Source organism: Labrus bergylta, chromosome 17, assembly GCF_963930695.1.
Source record: "Labrus bergylta chromosome 17, fLabBer1.1, whole genome shotgun sequence".
Lineage (NCBI taxonomy): Eukaryota > Metazoa > Chordata > Actinopteri > Labriformes > Labridae > Labrus > Labrus bergylta.
Genome location: NC_089211.1, coordinates 3806022 through 3824272, shown reverse-complemented (window position 1 = coordinate 3824272; position 18251 = coordinate 3806022). Strand labels below are relative to the sequence as shown.

The 18251-nt window shown below is 38.6% G+C and overlaps 2 protein-coding genes across 4 annotated transcripts in view; both read right to left on the bottom strand.

The window, feature by feature from the left end:
* The window catches only part of arrdc1b (arrestin domain containing 1b), a 37371-nt gene extending 35442 nt beyond the window's left edge, over window positions 1-1929 (bottom strand). Inside the window, exon 1 of the mRNA XM_020636011.3 lies at window positions 1746-1929. Within this exon, the coding sequence (XP_020491667.1) occupies window positions 1746-1863 (118 nt within the window). The 5' untranslated portion in view covers window positions 1864-1929. The remainder of the gene's footprint in view (window positions 1-1745) is intronic.
* Window positions 1930-4709: 2780 nt separating this feature from the next.
* Window positions 4710-11443, bottom strand: LOC109985642 (glutamine synthetase). 3 transcript variants are annotated; one of them, XM_020636012.3, is made up of 7 exons: window positions 11425-11443; window positions 9634-9808; window positions 7405-7566; window positions 7161-7307; window positions 6658-6785; window positions 6320-6519; window positions 4710-5391 (listed from the first exon to the last, which is right to left on the bottom strand). In XM_020636012.3, exons 1-7 carry the CDS (start codon window positions 11440-11442, stop codon window positions 5097-5099), a joined length of 1125 nt encoding a protein of 374 aa, XP_020491668.1. In that variant the 5' UTR covers window position 11443; the 3' UTR covers window positions 4710-5096. The 3 variants fall into 3 exon arrangements, with proteins under 3 accessions (XP_020491668.1, XP_065821362.1, XP_065821363.1); XM_065965290.1 differs by lacking the exon at window positions 11425-11443 and adding an exon at window positions 10942-11095; XM_065965291.1 differs by lacking the exon at window positions 11425-11443 and adding an exon at window positions 10881-10920.
* Window positions 11444-18251: the final 6808 nt, after the last annotated feature.

Sequence of the window (18251 nt, the reverse complement as noted above, 5' to 3'; positions counted from 1 at the left end):
CATTTTGAGTGAGATACAGCACTACTGTAGGGACTAATTTCTGTCATAAGGGTGATTTCTAAAACAGTGTAAAAGAGTTGCAGTGAATGGCAACAAAAAAGCTAATTTAAGTGAATTGTTTGATTCCTGTCAGATGTTTTTCTGTAGGAGTTTTGGGCTTAATCTTCTTACACATTTAACTGACAAATATCTTCAGTGAAGTCTTCAGTTTCACTTATTGGCATGACACTAGTCGATGTAAGATGTAAGTGCAGGGACCTGAAACCATAATGTGGTTTCCAGGTTTTATTGCAGGTGGGAAATCTTTCTCTCTTTAGTTTACAGAAAAATGAAACTAAATGGGCTGAGCACCGGGGAATACAACAACTACTCCAAAACCCTCAACCAGAAATTTTAAAATCTCTTCACATGCTGTTTTCAGCATCTCTAAATACTTTTACTGAGCGGTTGACTCATTGACGTGAAGAGGCTCTCCTGCTGTCTGTATGCTCCAAGGACAGACCAAATCCATCACAGAAGCCAGAGGCTTCATTTGGGGAAGAACGGCTAGTGTCAGGTAGCTACAGATGAGCTGCATCTGTGTGGCCTTACAGTGTTAACAGAGCTCAGCAGGAGCTCTGACCTCGGCTCTCACGCCATCTGCCCGAGGTCAGCCTCTGCATTATGGCAAATTAATCTCAACATGCCAGACATACAGGTGGGAGTGCTGCTGAATAACTGCTTATAACACTCGATGTGTTCATAATAACTACAAATTGTCCTTAAAGTTAAGAAAATGTTATAAATATATCATTTTTTTGTTTTTAGTTTACTTTCAACCTACTAATCATTCTGCAAAAAGGTATGCATCATGTGAACCTGTCTCTGCATGTTGATCCTGTTTGAGAGATCCTGATGGGGAATAATTGTTGCAAGGAAAAACAAATCACCTTAGCATCTTTGTTCTCTCAATAAGTCCTGTTTGTGTAGGCATTCTGTCTCTGTCAATTAGCATATCTACAAGCAAAACTCCCTTTGGAAAAGTGCTTAGCTTCATGTTGATAGCAGCCCTCTTTTATCAGACAAGAATCCCCACTAGAGTCCCTCACGTAGGCCTGCAATAGATGCTTTGTGTTCTTCCAAGGCAACTCCAGAAGCTGCTCTTCACCTCCTTAACCTTCTTTACCCTCCACTATGAACTATTCGCACTAGTCTTCCAGAGGTGTTTGTAATAAGAGTTTGAACACAGAAAACCAAGAACAGACTCGTGACAAAACCAACAAACACCTGTTGTTCTGCTTTTCTGGATGCTTCTCTCAAACAGTATCTCCAGACATGTTCTATTGTTTGGTTAAAACTGTTGGTAGGCTACACGGAAGCAACATGTTGCAACAAGCAGTGTAAGGTCCAGGATGTGGTTTGAAAAGATGTGGTCTAAACTGAGCAGCACCAACAAGCTGAAATGTATCTAAAAGAAGAGTTCAACGTAGCGCATGGGAAACGTCCACTCCCAAAGCAGAAGCACCAAAATCCGTCATGAACGCACCACAGAGCCTAAATCCACGATCACAAAGAAGAGCTGTTACACCGAGCGAGAAGCAACCACGCAGTCGGAATTCAATCCTCATGTCTTCCTCATGTCCACCATCACGGACGAAAAGTTTATTTACATGCAGCCATTACGCGCTCCACTTGAGCAGGCGTTGGTAAGACACAAAATGTTCCTCTTCCTGTGTTAAAAAAAAACATGTTGAAGGACAGCTTACCTTTAAACTGCAGCGAACTGCCGGTTTTTATCTTCACAGTTCCGCTTATAGACTCCCCAGGACCGTAAACCACCTTATTGTTGGTAAAAGTGATGTCAAATTCTTGAAGCTTTCCCATGGCTCCGCTCCGCTCCTCCGCCGCTCTGCGTCTGTGAACACAGCGAGGAGGTGATGCTGCGCCCTCACCTGCTGCCAAGCGAGCCCCCTCCCTCAGAGACCTGTGACGTCACGTCGACGACCCGTTGAATGAATTGATAGCTGCTTTACCTTGACGATTATTTTACAATTCAGTTGCAAAAATCATTTGGCGTAAATAGACGTTTTAATATGAACTTTATAGGATATTAAAACCTGCTTGTAACAATTGTGTTGCAAACTATAAATAAAATAATGAAATGAGAGAAGAACATAAATTATTGCGCAATGTAGGCTACAGGGAGAATTTCCTTCCCTCCAGTCATGAGACGGCATGACTTTTTAGTTTATACCATTAAGGACAAAACAGTTAGCAGTAAGACTGAAGCTTTAAGGGAACCTGGGTTTGTGGCTAACAAAAGAGTCAGCCACTTTGCACTGCAACCAATCCAGCTTGCGCCTTGCAACTCTTTGGCACTGCACCAACAGCAATCTCTGCACATCAAAAGGTGCTTTTCTATACTTTATTTTCGGGTAGTGCATGCAGCCTGAGTCTTAAGCAAGGAGGAAGTTTGAAAATGTTGGAAACTTGATTTGTTTAATCCTCAGCTTAATTAATTGCGTTTCTGTCACAGATTCAAAACTGAAACAGCTGCTAACAAACTGTTATATTTGCATGTAAGTATAGGTAATTTCCCATTTTGTCTAAGCTGCCGTTTACAGCAGTAAGATAGATTATTTATGACCCATTCAAACTGCTGCACTGTGGGATACAAGTCACACAAACATATAATATATGTATATATAACAAGTAATTTTAATGTTCAGACATATCTTGAAGTAGAAGGTCTCGAAGTCCTTTCCATTGCTGATAAACTTCCCATTTGAATCTGCAATTTCTGTTTCAGACACATCTTCCTGTGACTGACTGTACTTCCTGTCTAAATGTGCAGCATCAGCAGGTGGGGCAGATATGAAACTGGTGATGACTTTGCCACATTAAATGTTCACTGATGGCGTTCATAAGTACTCTCTACACTTACAGCTTGCATTGTCAATAAATTTTCTTACAAAATTACCCTCAAGAACTGCATCGAAACGCAGAGAAAGAGATTCTAAGTACTCACTCTCCACTCTCTCTCATCATCCCACCAGGCTCCTGATAAATGCCCCGAGACAGATGTTGCCATGGTGACAGACAAACACCAGTGTTGCCAAGCTACTGCCTGTATCCATGGAAATCTGGTATGCTGTGACATCTAATCAGGTCTAAAAAAACTCCCTGGTTTTTATGTTTACTCATGTTTCTAAAACCTCCTCTGCAACAGCTTGGTGATGATTCATGTTGACACTGTGAGGATGATAGTGAGTGGATCGTATGTCAGGAAGTAACGGGATAAGATGTCCATGCCATATGCCAGGTACGCTGAGCATCAGGCCGAGGTGAATGCATGCCATTACTGAGAGTGTCATGACAACAAAAAACTCCTTCATGTCTTCTTTGTGTATGTTATTGATTTTGTGCTTTAATTCTTCATGATTTTAATCTTCTTAATCATTTTAATTTAACCCTTTATAAAAAAGTTACAAAGATGATTGTGTTGTAACACTCACTGACCTTCAACATGCTGCTCTGACTTGTGAATTTCAATTGTTTAAATGTGTCATATTGAGACACATTGAGAAGAGAACTACAACAATGACTCCACCTGGTGGACAATTGCCAGAGGCAAATTTACATCTGGAGCAGCGCAGATGTTACTATGTGTAATGGAAAATGTATTTTCTTCTTTAAGCAAATTAAATTAACCAATCTGAAATGTATTATAACATATGTGATTCTACCATACGTCAAAATTCATTGTCTTCCTCATATATCAGAGTAATTGCCTTCAGTAAAGGAGTGAACTTTCTGCTGAATATATCATGTGAACTTATCAGCACAGCTGTGCACTGTAGCTGTGCTTTGTGCTCTGTATGTTTTTTTATCTAGGTAGACTAGTCAGGATGTATCTTCCTTCCACAGGATTAAGACAATTGCTAAAGGACAAGGTCATATTTTCCTAAATATTGTGATTGTGTTAGAATGTCAGTCAGTTGGCCTGCTCACTTTTTGTGTGTACTGCTCTGACCCAGCTTGTTCGAACAAGATTGATGCTTACACCCTTTTTAACAAGTTTGTCTCAACAGTGATTTCATTATTGTTTATCTCATCATAAAATTTCCACCATGCTATGTGTGTTCAGACAAATAACTGTAATCATTGTCAGTTATTAAAAATAAATATTGCAACACAATTATTGTATATAAATGATCAATATTGAGATAGAAATAATAACAATGCTGTAGAAACAAATATTATCTAATTTTATTTTTGGGCAAAATCTGTTCAAGAAATAAATCGGGCATCAGACTTAAAGCTGAAGTTGTTCTCAAAGTGCAGTCAGGGGACTCCCAAAGGTGCTTCAGAAGGATCAAGTTGGTCCCCAGCTATTTATTTTCTCCATAACTAAAGTATTGAGGAAGGATGGAAAATTATTATTTTGTCATAGTTTCATAAATTCTTTGTTTGAAATAATCTTAAATCAAGAATTATATCATACATTGACAATTTTTTGTCAGTTTGCATGAAAAAATGTGATTTGAATTTTTGAAAAGTAATTTTTCTGTTTTGTTCTAAAATCAGACTTTAATATGACAAATGGTATCTAAACCTATATTGCAGTAGTAATAGCAGTAGTATAACCTTGATTTTTTTCCTGAATATAATTTGTATTTTATTCATAATGTTGTGAATTGTAAAAGAGAACAAGAATAAGCCCAGAGGAGTACAGCACCATTGTGTATTTATTTTCCCAACATCCACACTAAGACATTTGACACTAGTTTGAAGAAACAGTGATTTATTCTTGAACCGATAATTTAGATTGAAAGAAAAAAACTGTTACTTTTTAATTCTGCTGTACAAAATAATCCATTCATATCTGATTTCTAGGAAGAGATCGAGGAGAAGTAGCTATCTCTGCTCATGGCTTTATTAACCTAGATAAATGATATAGAAAAAGAAACAAACATATAGTCTGCCTTCATGTATTCATCCTGCATGAATATTTTTCAAGTACACCAATCAGATAAATTCCTCATGTATTTTTCTATACTGATCTGTTCTACAAAGGCTGTATACTTTCTTCTAGGCCTTGCCACACCTCCTGCCGCTCATTCTTCCTCATCAAGCAGACAGGTGTTTGTGATGGCCCGGGTCACAGAATAGGGGTCACAGTTTGCAGCAGGGCGGCGATCCTCAAAGTAGCCCTTCTTCTCTTGGCCCACCTGGCGAGGGATTCGTATGCTGGCGCCTCGGTTGGCCACTCCGGCAGAGAAGTCTTCGATGTTGGAGGTTTCATGGAGACCTGTGAGACGCCTCTTGTTGTCCTCCCCCCCACGTGGGTCATACTCCCGGATGTGCTCGGTATGTTTTTTGCTCAGCTTCTCAATGGCCTGCTCGATGTACCTGTCAGCAGAGGAAGCAGTTCAGTGATATAATGAAGTTATCATGATTATTAGTGGACTTTATTGTCCATTATTGTCCACTCACAAAATATGAAAAGTATTCAGAGCTTTGTAAAACAATAGATTCATGCATCAATAAGGGACTGAATAAGAATAATCTTAAGAATTAAGAACTTCACTATGTTTGCTAAAATAATACATTATCTCATATTTGTTCTATGAAGAAACTTGGAAAGTTAACCACAAATGATAAAAAATGAAAACCTGTGTAATGCTATGACATTTTTTTCCTCCAGTGGATAAAACCTTACACATTTTGATTAAACCTGCAGTAATCTTTTTTGCCACTTGGGGGCAGTAGAAACAAGCTGTCAAAACAGATGACATCTAAGTTAGAACAGCAGACTTGTAAAGATACCCTACAGTAGATTATTTACACAACAAGAATATATGACTCATTTTAATGCATGTTTTTGGATGCTTGATGAATGTCAATCCAAAATTCTCTCTATTTTTTGCTCTATTTTGGGTCTCTACCATCGACACAAATCTGACATGTAAGCTCTAAAAACTCCACTGTCTTCACCAGTGACTTTATGGTGTCTTTATGATATAATATTGTATTTTGTCTATATGCTGTTTGGTGGTGCAAAGGATGCATGAGCTACAGGTTTTAAATCTTTTTTAATCCAAAACTGCATCCTGTTGTGTCCAACAGTACAGGAGTTAATGACATTAACTCATATAAATAATAATTTAAAAAAAACTTTTAAAAGGGATTCAGTCCATGAAGACATTTGTGGTCAGCAAAACATTTTTTTAAACCATATACCATGTTTGTTGGTTGTATCAGATGGGGTTGATTTTATCCTGTACTATAAAGGATCTAAAGGTTCATGAATACGTTTTTAGAGGAAAAGTTTACTCACTGGAGTCCTTCTTCTTCCCTCATCTGCTTGGTGCTGACATTTGTGTGACAACCAGCACCGTTCCAGTTGCCCTTCATTGGTTTGGGGTCCAGTGTTGCAACAACGCCAAAGTCTTCACACACACGATGCAGCAGGAAGCGTGCCACCCAAAGATGGTCGCCCATATCAATGCCCTCACAGGGACCCACCTGGAACTCCCACTGAAGTTAGATGAAGCAGGGACAAAGAAAAAGAATAAAGTTAGTACATTATGGAACAGAATGGGAATGGATGCATATGTTGTGCTAGCGTTAAAGTATTTTCTATCCGCAGTACATGTGTGTATGCGTGACACTTGCCTGGGATGGCATGACTTCAGCATTAGTGCCACAGATTTTGACCCCTGCATAGAGGCAGGCCTTGTAGTGACACTCTACAATGTCTCGTCCGTAAGCATTGTCTGCCCCCACTCCACAGTAGTAAGGTCCTGAATGTGGAGAGTAGGATGGACAATGTGTCAAGACAAACCAAAGACATACAAGTACCAAAATATGGGAAAATCTAAATGTGAAAATATATGAGACAGAGACAGACGTGGTTTTATTATTTTTAATTGGGCCTTTTTGCCTTTATATAGGACAGCTGAAGAGAGACATGAAATGTTGGGAGGAGAGAGCATGAGATGACATGCAGTAAAAAGCCGAGGTCAAATTTCAGACCCACGGCCGCTCCAATGAGGATTATAGACCCCACAGTATATGGGGCACACAACATAACCGCTAGGCTATCTTGTACCCAGGTTTTATTGAATGTTGCGTATGATACAAGAAGATGAAGAAGAGATTAAGAGCTGCTGATTCACCTTGGGGTCCTGGGTATCCGTTCTGTGGCCAGGCAAAAGGATGTCCATCCATTCCTAGAAGTGTAAACTCCTGCTCCATGCCAAACCAGATGCAGTGCTCTTTAACCTGCTCCATCACTTTGTTGCAGGCTGCTCGATGGTTTGTTTCTACAGAGTAATGAAAAACAAAAAAAATACTGCTGGTTTGTCTTGGCCTTACTGTAAGGGATTATAACAATTAAACACACAAATATGACAGATGTACCTGCAGGTAGGCGGTTGTATTTGAGGACCTCACAGAAGACCAGTTTGTTGGGGTCGAGGGTGAATGGATCCCTGAACATGCAGACTGGGATGAGGTACATGTCACTGTTGGAGCCTTCAGACTGGTATGTGCTCGAACCATCAAAGTTCCACTCAGGAATATCTGACAAGAGAATTGTACATATAAGATCATCAACAAAATATCCTATTTATATCTTTTTTTCATGCAAACTGTGGCTATTTTATAGTTCTGAAGGTCAGATATCTGTAGTGCTCTGTGACCTTTAAATAACTTTGATCTTTGACTTAACTACAAGTAGAAAAACTACATGGACAACAAATCCATCTCTATACAAAATGTGAGTGGAAAAATTAAATGTAGCACTTATGAGAGGTTATGTCTCTATGTTTTTATACTGGTGAATCAGGTTAGATATTTCTTGTTTATTCAATTAGTGAGCTGTGCCCGATTTTGTCACCAGATTGTAGGAGAGTTGCTGTTTCCAACTGCGTCCAATCTTGATGCTAAGCTCATTTGTTTCTGGTGGTAGTGTTATATAAAATGAACAGACATGACAGTGGAGTCTATTGTCTCTTCGAACTGCCAGCAAAAGAGGGCTCTGTCAAATAGAGTAGGCTGTCATACCCTTATTAAGAGGTAAGTGTGGTTTTATCATGCGTAGTATCAGACACCTTTTTACAAAAAACCAAACCTCACCTACCTCACCAAAATAAATGTCATTATCTCTCTATGGGAATCTGTATCCACAGTCTTGTGGTGTGCCACACAGCTCTTTACTGGGGCCCAGACTATTCTATTTATTTTTGCTGCCCCTATGACAGATAATTTACTTTTACTTTTATGTTGTCTAGGCTCCTATATAATGTCTTTCATGAGGACATGAAAACAGATCATTGTGTTGCAGGTCACTTCAGTTCAGGCTGGTCTTCAGAAAGGTAATGCAAGGTATTTGGCCTCTTTTCTCCACTGCCAACTTTAGTTGTTGAAATCGTTGACAAGCAGCAAACATGATCTTGTTGATTCTATTTTAAAAAATCAGTTTACAGAGATCAGAGATCTGCTGTATTTGTGTTTCTTGCTGAACTAGAAACACTTATTTAAGCCTTTATCTCATCACACATCGAACACAGTTTGTATCGCACCTCGTTGTTGTCCGCAGGCAATCAAGAATGCTGCTACAATGGCTTACGAGGTCAAACAGACAGTCTCATATTAACCTTGCACTTAGTCTTTATTGACTCGCTGTTGCCTTTAAGATCTACTTTTAAATTCTTACCCAGAGTATTGCAGGGTCAGGCTCCTGACCCTTTCTGGAATATTTTATTGTTACTCATTAACTCATCCCCCTGAAGGTAGAATATGCTCAATTTGAAGTCTGACCATATGGTTGTTGAGCTTTTTGAGGCCATAGTAGTTAAGCTATGGATTGCTCAGCCTGTTCCCTTAGAGTCTCTGGGGATTGTTTCAAAAATTACACAACAATAAATGTTTCATCTGTTTTGAAAGGCATCCAGCAGTCTGTTCACATAATATGTATCATATTTGCACAAGGTCTGCATTAGCTATTCATTTTTTTCTTCAATGTATTTGTATTTCTTGTGTCTCTTTGGTTTTGCCCATTACATTGTTTTCTTACATGGTGTTCACTTATTTATTTATGCTTTTATTCCTGTATGTTATGTATGTAATAGTTATGAAGCAATTGGGATTTACATCAATGTAAAAGGCTGCTGAAATAGTTTTACTCACTTACTCCAACAAGGCCAGTGTACTGAACAACAACAAATATTTGTTCTACAGCTTAGCCTGCACGTTCCTGAGGTCGCACCAGGATGCACTTATCATGTGTTGTGTACAATGTATCCTCCCTGTTCCTGGAGTCATTTACTGACGACACAGCTGTACAGTTAAGAGTAAAAATCCTTGATGGATATTGTTGTAGTTATTTATTTTTTATGTCATAAAGAACCTGTGAAAAGCTTTGATTACTCTGCAATCTATTCTCTTTGAAACACAATTATCTCTTAAACTAATATTTCTAACAAATTATTATTAACATCAGAGCAAACCAATTGGTCATGTTCAAACTACCTCTATTCCATATTGTGGAAGTGGTATAAGATTTAAGGTTAACGGAGGCTTGGTCAGTTTTAGTCTAACTGCTGCTCATCCCAAAAAGTAATCAGACATCAGAAAGAAAGTTTATACCTTCTATACTGGTTGGCTCAATGTCCAGGGTCCGTGTCTTGTTACGCAGACCCTCTCCGGTGCCGTCAATCCAGATGTATGTGACCTGACATTTCCCTCCCTGAGGCAGGCTCATGTACTGTTGACGCACAGCCTTGTTAAGGCCGGAGCTGACCGACAGCGATGCCATGCTCACCTTCAATCAGACAGGAACAATCAATGACACAGATCCAGGATGTTGTTATAATACAATGTCAGATGTAGTCTTGTTTTTATCACCTATGGTTTAAACTGTTATTTACAGTATGCATCCACCTTCTACATTACAGGGGGAACTATTGTTCCATTTATATGACTTTTTTCAATCTGTCTTTCCATTTTCACCCAACAGTCATAAAACAGGAACAACTCTGTCAATTCTGACTTTGGTTGTGTTTGAAACGTGCAGAGCTTGAAACACATTTGCATTGTACATTGTTTGAATTCTTGTTCCACAAATGTGAGCAACAAAAGCAATCAGCATGGAAACCCCAAAGGACAGAGAATCATCTGTTTAAAGGGAACGTTTTCATGCATCACAGCTGTTTTTATCATTAATAATAACTGACACCAATCTGTCTGTTGAAGGAGCTGATGTCTTTATGAACACAATCAGAGTAAATAAAGATGGAAAGGGATGGAGAGCAAACTGTTCTGTTGCTTATTTACTTTTATGTATTAAATATAATTTGAAAAAATAAAATCAAACAAGATTTTACTACTGTGCCATCATAACAACTAGAGACAACTGTGGAGCTTTACTGTATGTCTCTGGACGATAATGATGTTATCAAAAACAATTAAATAATGTTTAAAGTTTTTTTCAAATATTTAAAAAGATTAAGAAAAGATTCAGTTGTGGGTATTTTTTCCTTATCATATAATTATGAAATTTAAAAACTGAAATTTGTTATTTCCTGCAAAACATCCAAACATTGATGTGCTCATCCTTTATCTCTTGTCCCTATAAATGCCAGTACTTACAACTTAATATTTCTAAACTGACATTTACAATATGAACAAACTGTAAGACATTTAATCAAAAAACCCAGCTTTTTTTTTAAATGTTAAAATGTACTGTACAAAGTCTGGATACCTCCGAACATCTTGAGTACTATGACAGTTAAAGAATGAGCCAACTTGTTAAAGGCATTGCATCAGACTCTGCATTACTTTAATCATGAAAGGAACTTAAAATAATGATTTAAGAAAAGAGAAAAATGTTTCACCTGTATTCATCAGACAACAAAATATTTCTCATCAAACCAATACTCGTAGATTTGGACTTACTGTGTAACTGGTGACTTCAGTTGTTGCCAGGTGTCTGTCAGGGAGCTCGCTATGAGACGTGCCTAAACCTGTTTGTGCTATTTAACTGGAATGCAAACGATCAGCTAATGACACAGGCTCACCTGTCAAGTGCGTAATGTGACGTTTCAAAAGTGTGCTGTAACTGCAGATCTGTGTTCATATGTGTGTTTAATTGGTTTCCATTACAGACGGTATGATGTATTCATTACATTAACATAGCTAGTTGAAATATCAACAAAACCATTGAATCCTTAATAGCTCTCTTTTATAAAGGAAATGCAGTTCAAGCAGCGAACACACTACATATGCATGAACTGCGTATTGTGGATACACAAGGAACCTTTGAATTAACCTTCTCTTTTATAATAAATCTATTCTGAATGCACAAACACAAGCAATAAGCCCCAGGTAAAGCTTAGTAGGATATATAAAGTCTCATGAGAAACAGTAATGAACACCCACCTGTGCCAGAGAAGCCATCTGCTGATAGTGTCTGAGTGCTGTTTGCTGTGCTGAGAGTCTTTCAGCTCAGTGAACACAATTAGAGACAAAGCTGCTCATAGGCTCAATTTCCGTCATGTTAGCTGTCGTGACATCAGGCAGGAGAGCAGAAATTCAACAACTCGTACGGATAAAGGACCAGTCACATGGAAAACTGTGATGGTGTTATTAAATGTGTGGTCCGGGCAACGAGGAAGCTAAGCTGCTTTAAATAGCTGAAGGGCCACTGATGGCCTCCCGGGCCCCCCACGATACAGACAGACCCAGAGCTGTTTTATCCTTCAAATGTCAACTCTGGAGCACTGACAAAAAGTGTTGCAATTAGTGTAATAGGACAAAAGTGTATTTTTCATAATTGGAATCACAAAGGGGGGCTGCTTCTCAGAGTCAGTCGTCTCCAAGAAGCAAACCTCCTTTGTTGAAACCCAAGTAAACCCAATGGTAAATGGACTTGTATGGACTTGAGCTGGTACCGGGCTTTTCTAGTCTTCTGACTCCTCATTCAAACACTGATGGCAGAGGCTACTATATAGTGAGACCATCAGAAGTAACTAATCCCATTCATATGCATTCAAATGCCGCCGACGAAGCAGCTGGAGCAATTCTGGGTTAAGTGTCTTCCCCAAGGACACATCGGACATGTTGCTCAGCTGGGGATTGAAACCTTGACCTTCCAGTTGAGAGACGATGACTCTACCAACTGAGCCACAGCCACCTCCAGAAGTGGCCAATGCAGAAGTGCAACAACTGTAGGTCCAAAAGACCCATTAGTCGAAAACACACCCCATATTACAATGTCTATTTTTACAACAAAAACTGTTGGAAGATTGGTTCACAGCCTGCTGTAGCGGTTTGTCAGGAGGTTTAAGGTTAACCTCAGCTTAACCTTTTTGTCTATTGCCTAAAAGTTTCGCTGAGACAGCCTTTTTCAATATGGCGACTGCTATCGATGGGCTTTAAAAGAGTGCTTCAAAAACCAATGGGTGACATCACTGAGACGTTAGGGTTTAATAAGCCTACTGTATGAGTTGACCATTTTTCTCTCTCTGTCTTCTTATGATTCTAATTCATGTTTTTTATTCTATTACCTTTGACATTATTTCCATATGTATTGAGCTATACCATCCATATGGCTCCAAAGATAGGCTCATCAGTAAACTGGACTGCCTGACATATTTAAACAACGACTTTAATTTTATGAAATTAGGAGACTTCACTCAACTTGGATTCAGAGTATATCAGATTCTTTATCTGCAGCATTGCATCTGTACAGGAAGTTTATTTCTGTATAAAAGAGTTTTATTTCCTTGGAACTGAGATCACCCTCAGATCTGTTCCTTCAAAAACAACAATACAGTATTCCAAAGCAGTTTGTGCTGATGCCAACAAATCTTTTTGAGGTAACTTAATCTTTCAATCACATTTAACAAGAAACCTGTGGTGCAACATTCTATTTATAACTAGCACTGCCACCCTAAAATGGAAACACTGAGGAAGTTCAAAAGAATCATGCTGTTCCTTAACACCTGTTACATAAACTTCACAACCCAGTGACATAAAAGGGATTGGTTGACCCATAAAAAATAAATCTGAACTTATATGGGGATAACTAGCTAAATAGCTTAGCAGCTTTTAGTTATAAACATTGTAATGAGTAGTGAACATTAGTAGTCAACACATTATTAAAATATTAGTTTAGTTTAGGATTAGTTTATTTACATTTTGCTGTAGATTTCTTTTTTTTTTCAGCTACAAAGTTACTCAAGTATGCTCATTTTTTCTTTCCAATAATTTGTTTTAACACTGAAGCCACTTCAAACTTCAACAGTATCAGCATAAATCATGGACAATCATAAACAGGTGCATGTTCAATATTTTCTCTTTACTGCTGATAAGGCTGTTTGTTTAGGGATACTCCAGGACCAAAAGATATAGAGAAGTTAAACAAACTTTAAGATACTAAATGTAAACTCTTCAAAAGAATTGATTATTTTAATGAATTGCCACGTAATCATTGTTGAAGGCTGTTATTTTAATGTGGCTAGCTTGGCAAACCGAAGGCATTGTCACATATACATTCCCCCCCAAAAAACAGACTGGCCCTGAAATCTTTATGGAGATGGATGAACACAATAACATGTAGTGACTTATTTATGGGATGCTATGGACCCACACTTACGGTTTGTTGACTGCGGATTCTTTTGGAAATCAGATGAAGACATATCTATGTGGTCAGGGATTTGGGTCCCCTGTTGCACCATGTGATATATTTTGGCTTCAGTATTGCACTTCTGCCCTTATTCTTTTGGTTGTTCTCTTGTATTTTGTGTGATGTTTTCATCAAGCTCTATATGAATACATTCAACAACAACATTTGTATAGAGTGATAATGAATAATCATAATAGTATTTCAGTATAATAATGAACTAATAGACACATATTATGCAAGTTAGATAAATAAATAAAAATAGTGTGAGGGTTGCATATTATAAACATAACATAATCAACTAAGGATGAACTGCAGAAGGGCACATGTGTACATGAATTCAAACCGAGCCTACAAAGTGAAACTCATCAAGGATAGAGTGAAAATAAGTCAATGCTTAGATGGAATTTTGCATGGTCAAAGAGTGAGGTCTCAAGTTTCATACGAGCTCGCTTTTGGGGTAATTAAGTAATAAATCTTAGGCCAACCTGACATTTACGAGAGGTGAAGGAGGGACAAATACAACGAAAAGGACCATCATTCCAAGAAAATCTGACAAACATGCTATGTTGGTGTGTCGACGTCCGATCACAAGATGGTTGGCCAGATATATACCCCATATATCAAGAAGACATGACATTGCAGTAGGTTTTTTTGACTGCTAACTTCTGAGAATAGCATGTGGCAATGTATGGGACATGGCTGGGGCTGTGAAGCCCATGTGGGGCATGGCAGGAGCTATGAAGCCCTTGTGGGACATAGTTAGAGCTATAAAGCCCATGTGGGACATAGATAGAGATATGAAGCCCGTATTTCATGAAGTAGGAGAATCTAATGGTGGAGGAGGCGGATACCATCCTCACAAAAAGTATATATTGTGAGATATTCTTTGTCTTAGTCAGTCGTCTGCAGGCGGCTCACTGCTTTAGATTCTGAGAAAGATGAATAAAGCTTTCAGTACTCAATTTGTTGGTCTCCTGGGTCCAGTCTCTGAAGAAAGACAAACAAGCTTTAAAACACCAATTAGAACTTAAAAAGGACAGTTAGATTTAGAGTTTAAAATGTTGATGTCTTTGTTGGTCCGGTCACAGGCAAAATCTGACCCTGCCTATTTTCCGGATTTATTGAAAAAAGGACTCTACACTTTTAATGTAGTGAAACCAATCTTTTGAATGAGTAAACCTACAATACTTGGAAAGAGACCCTATTCTGAATCTGATTTTTATTTGTATTTTTCATCACAGGGCAGTCATTTGGTTTAGAGCCCAAAAGATTGAGCAAACAGTTGCTCTGTTTCACAGTTTAAAAATTACATCAGCGCTAAAGAATCATACAATTGGTTGGATGGATGTGTTTAAATAAGATAAACCACTTTTCATTAAAATATAAACCATACCTCTTTGCCATAGCGCTCAAAGTATCCCAACAAATCACATTATGTAATAGTTCTTTTTTGGCCTCTTAGTCTTTATTTAACAGTTGACTGTACTCACAGACAGAACAATACAAGAAACAGGCTGACAATCCCTGACCTTATTAAACTGTGAACAAAGTCTTTATGAATAAAGTGGTGCATCATAGATACATACCAACCAGACAGGTCTCATTTAATCTACACATGGCAAAGAAGAACAACAAAAAACTGTGCCCAACAAACAACAGAGGAGTACTCAGCTCAAGAGTAAACCGATAAAAGGGGACTCAACATTTTGATAAGATGAAGGACAGTCAATATAAAATCCTCTCAAAATACTTTATATACATGTGAACAGAACTGGGACAGGGTTGGCAGGAAATACTGTATGTGTACACGTCAGCACTTATTGACCGTTCTCTCAACTAACTATTCTCTCTCCACTAAAACCCAATTTAACTACTACAATGACGGTGTCAAATGTAAGTTAGATTGCTGTCTTTCTTTTTAAGTCTAATAAATAACCTAACAACGTTGCAACAGAGAATTGTGTGTGATACATTCTAAAAGAAGAAGTATCACTTCAAGTCACAGTACCAACAAAAGAGAATATGCTACATGAAAAGCCACAAAAGCTACTGGCAGGCTGCTGCAAAACTTTCTGATAAATAAATACCACCTCTGACCAGGCAGATACAATCAGAGTTTGGGGGCAAGAGTGGGAGTGTGTGCTTGAGTATGTGCTTGAGTGTGTTCTTGAGTGTGTTCTTGTGTGTGTTTAGGGGTAGGGGGCGTCAGCCAAGCACCCTCCTGAACCCTTGAACGTAAATGCTGAATCTCTGTCCTCGTTTTATCTTTTCAGAATTTGGACATCTGCAGCATGATTTATGTCACATCTTCATGTTAGCTGTCTTTTTGGTAAAAAAAAAAAGAAAAAAAAAAGAAAGAAAGCACAGTAGTAAATGGTTCAAATGCCCTGTCTGTGTAGGTCCTCAATCATCCAGGTCATGGTAATTCGAAGCTTGGTCCAAAAGGCAACTGGACTTTAACTGGACCTAAAACCAATTCCACTTGTCTTTTGGATAAAGCTTTGAATTTCAAAGGCCCTAAGTACCATTGAAATAAAGGCGAGGTGAACTGGATCAGGCGTCTCGGAAATTAAGTCCAAGTTAGTCGTCAACTAGTTTCCATTAGGCTTTTCTCACGATGCGTCCGCTCTTCCTCAGGTCCCTCCCTCCTCTGTCCACCCCGACAGACAGGCTGCTGGCCCTCCAGGCTCCCTGACACACCCGGGCACTGAGGAGAAGGTACAGGTGATTACAACAGGAACAACAGGAACACACAACCTTAATCACTGCATAGGAATGGGTGTCCTTTATATGACTGAAGTTCAAGTAGATTATCAAATTACATCATGTTACTGGCAACAAATATCTGACGCCCAGTTGGTGAACACATGAAAATGACTTTGGATATCATCATTAAAATATTTATTTCAATTTTAGAACAAGGGTTAGATAAAACAAAATGTCATTTTAATGATGATGAATGACAACGTTAGGCTCAAGGCTACGTCTCAACAAAGGAAACACGTAACTTCTTAACAATTACCCTGAGGTTTCTATTTCACTACAAAGTCAAGAGGATGGCTGTAAAACTTAAGCATTGCTCACACAACAATGTCCCAATGCAGTTTTTCTGGTCAGCATTGGTTAAAGGTACCTTGTTCCAAAAACAGATTCTAACTTTCAGGCAAAAGCTTGTACTTGTTTTTGTCAAAGCTCAAACAAACAAAGCATCAAAGCTTGACAAAAGCCCCCTCCTTAAAAAAAAGGATTGTCCAGTTTGGTGTGGAAGAACTTGATTGGACTGTTCAGAGACCGGATCTCAACACCTTTGGCACACCTAAGATTCAATTATTTTATTTTCATTAAGGAAGATCCACGGACCACATTTGTTACTATATGTTCTAGAAACCACAAGGAAATATGTAACCCTGTTTGCATTGTGGATATGTGCTTGCTGCAACCAGACATCAACAAAACCAACACAGTATATTTAACATACGATGACTCAGAAACAGTAGTCTAAGCAATACAAGCTGAACACAGGAAATATCTGTTTTCTACTAATAAATCTATAAATCTAGATAAATCTACTTTTTATCTGTGACCAAGTCATAGTAGAGACTACTTTATATTGCAAAATACTTGGTCAGAATCTGTGGACTCTTTTTTTGAGAAGGTGTTGCCTGATGTAAATCCAGGTTACACAAGAATTGTTACATGTTAAATGTACTAGTTATCCATTATACAGTTTAGGGCCTATCGAGCCTCAATAACTGCATATTGCAATACTTGGTGAAATTCTGACCAAGTTATTTGCAGAATTTGTTGATACTGATGTAAATCCTGTTTTTTTGTAAAGAGTATGTTTCAATTTTGGCAGCAGCCTACATTAAAAAGTTTTATCAATGGAGAGAGCTGTGAGATGTTGAAAAGCAATGAAGTTAAATATTGAGTAAGCAAGAGCTGTACAATATTTTATCACAGAAGTTTAATTCAAGGAAGAGCCTCCATGCTTAAAGGCAAAGCTGTTTTACAACCAACAGTAGCCATATACATCTTTGTTCATTAAATGTTCTTTATTTCCATGCCATGTCGTTTTTCATTTCTGTTTATCTTGACCAATTTCTTTGACTTTTCAGCTAAAAATTAAATATATGTTTGCAGTGGTGACATCAAGCACCAGATTATCCATCATGTCTCTATTAGCAGCTAATCCTTTCTGAGCTGTTGTCTCTCTCACACACACACACACACACACACACACACACACACACACACACACACACACACACACACACACACACACACACACACACACACACACACACACACACACACCTGGAGCGCAGCAGGGGTCCATCAGCTCGTTTGCGGGGCTTGGAGCTCTGTCTTCTGTACTGCATCCAGCCGCTGACCAGTTCGTGCGCGATCATCACGTACAACAGGAAGATGAGCACGGCGGGATCCATTAAGACCCGGATGAGACCGGACGGCTGCTTTTCAAACGGTCTTGATGAGTGAAAAGCAGACTGCAGTCGGCGCGGTCTGTACTGTTCTTCTACAGTTGCACTTAACTTGAAACACTTGAGCACCAACCCCG

What these genes read in the sequence shown, in the direction of transcription:
- LOC109985642 (XM_020636012.3), bottom strand. An exon ending in CTGAAGTCATGCCATCCCAG is followed by an intron (nt 6,520 to 6,657) that starts GCAAGTGTCACG and finishes ATCTAACTTCAG; the next exon opens with TGGGAGTTCCAGGTGGGTCC. An exon ending in AGGGAAGAAGAAGGACTCCA is followed by an intron (nt 5,392 to 6,319) that starts GTGAGTAAACTT and finishes CTCTGCTGACAG; the next exon opens with GTACATCGAGCAGGCCATTG.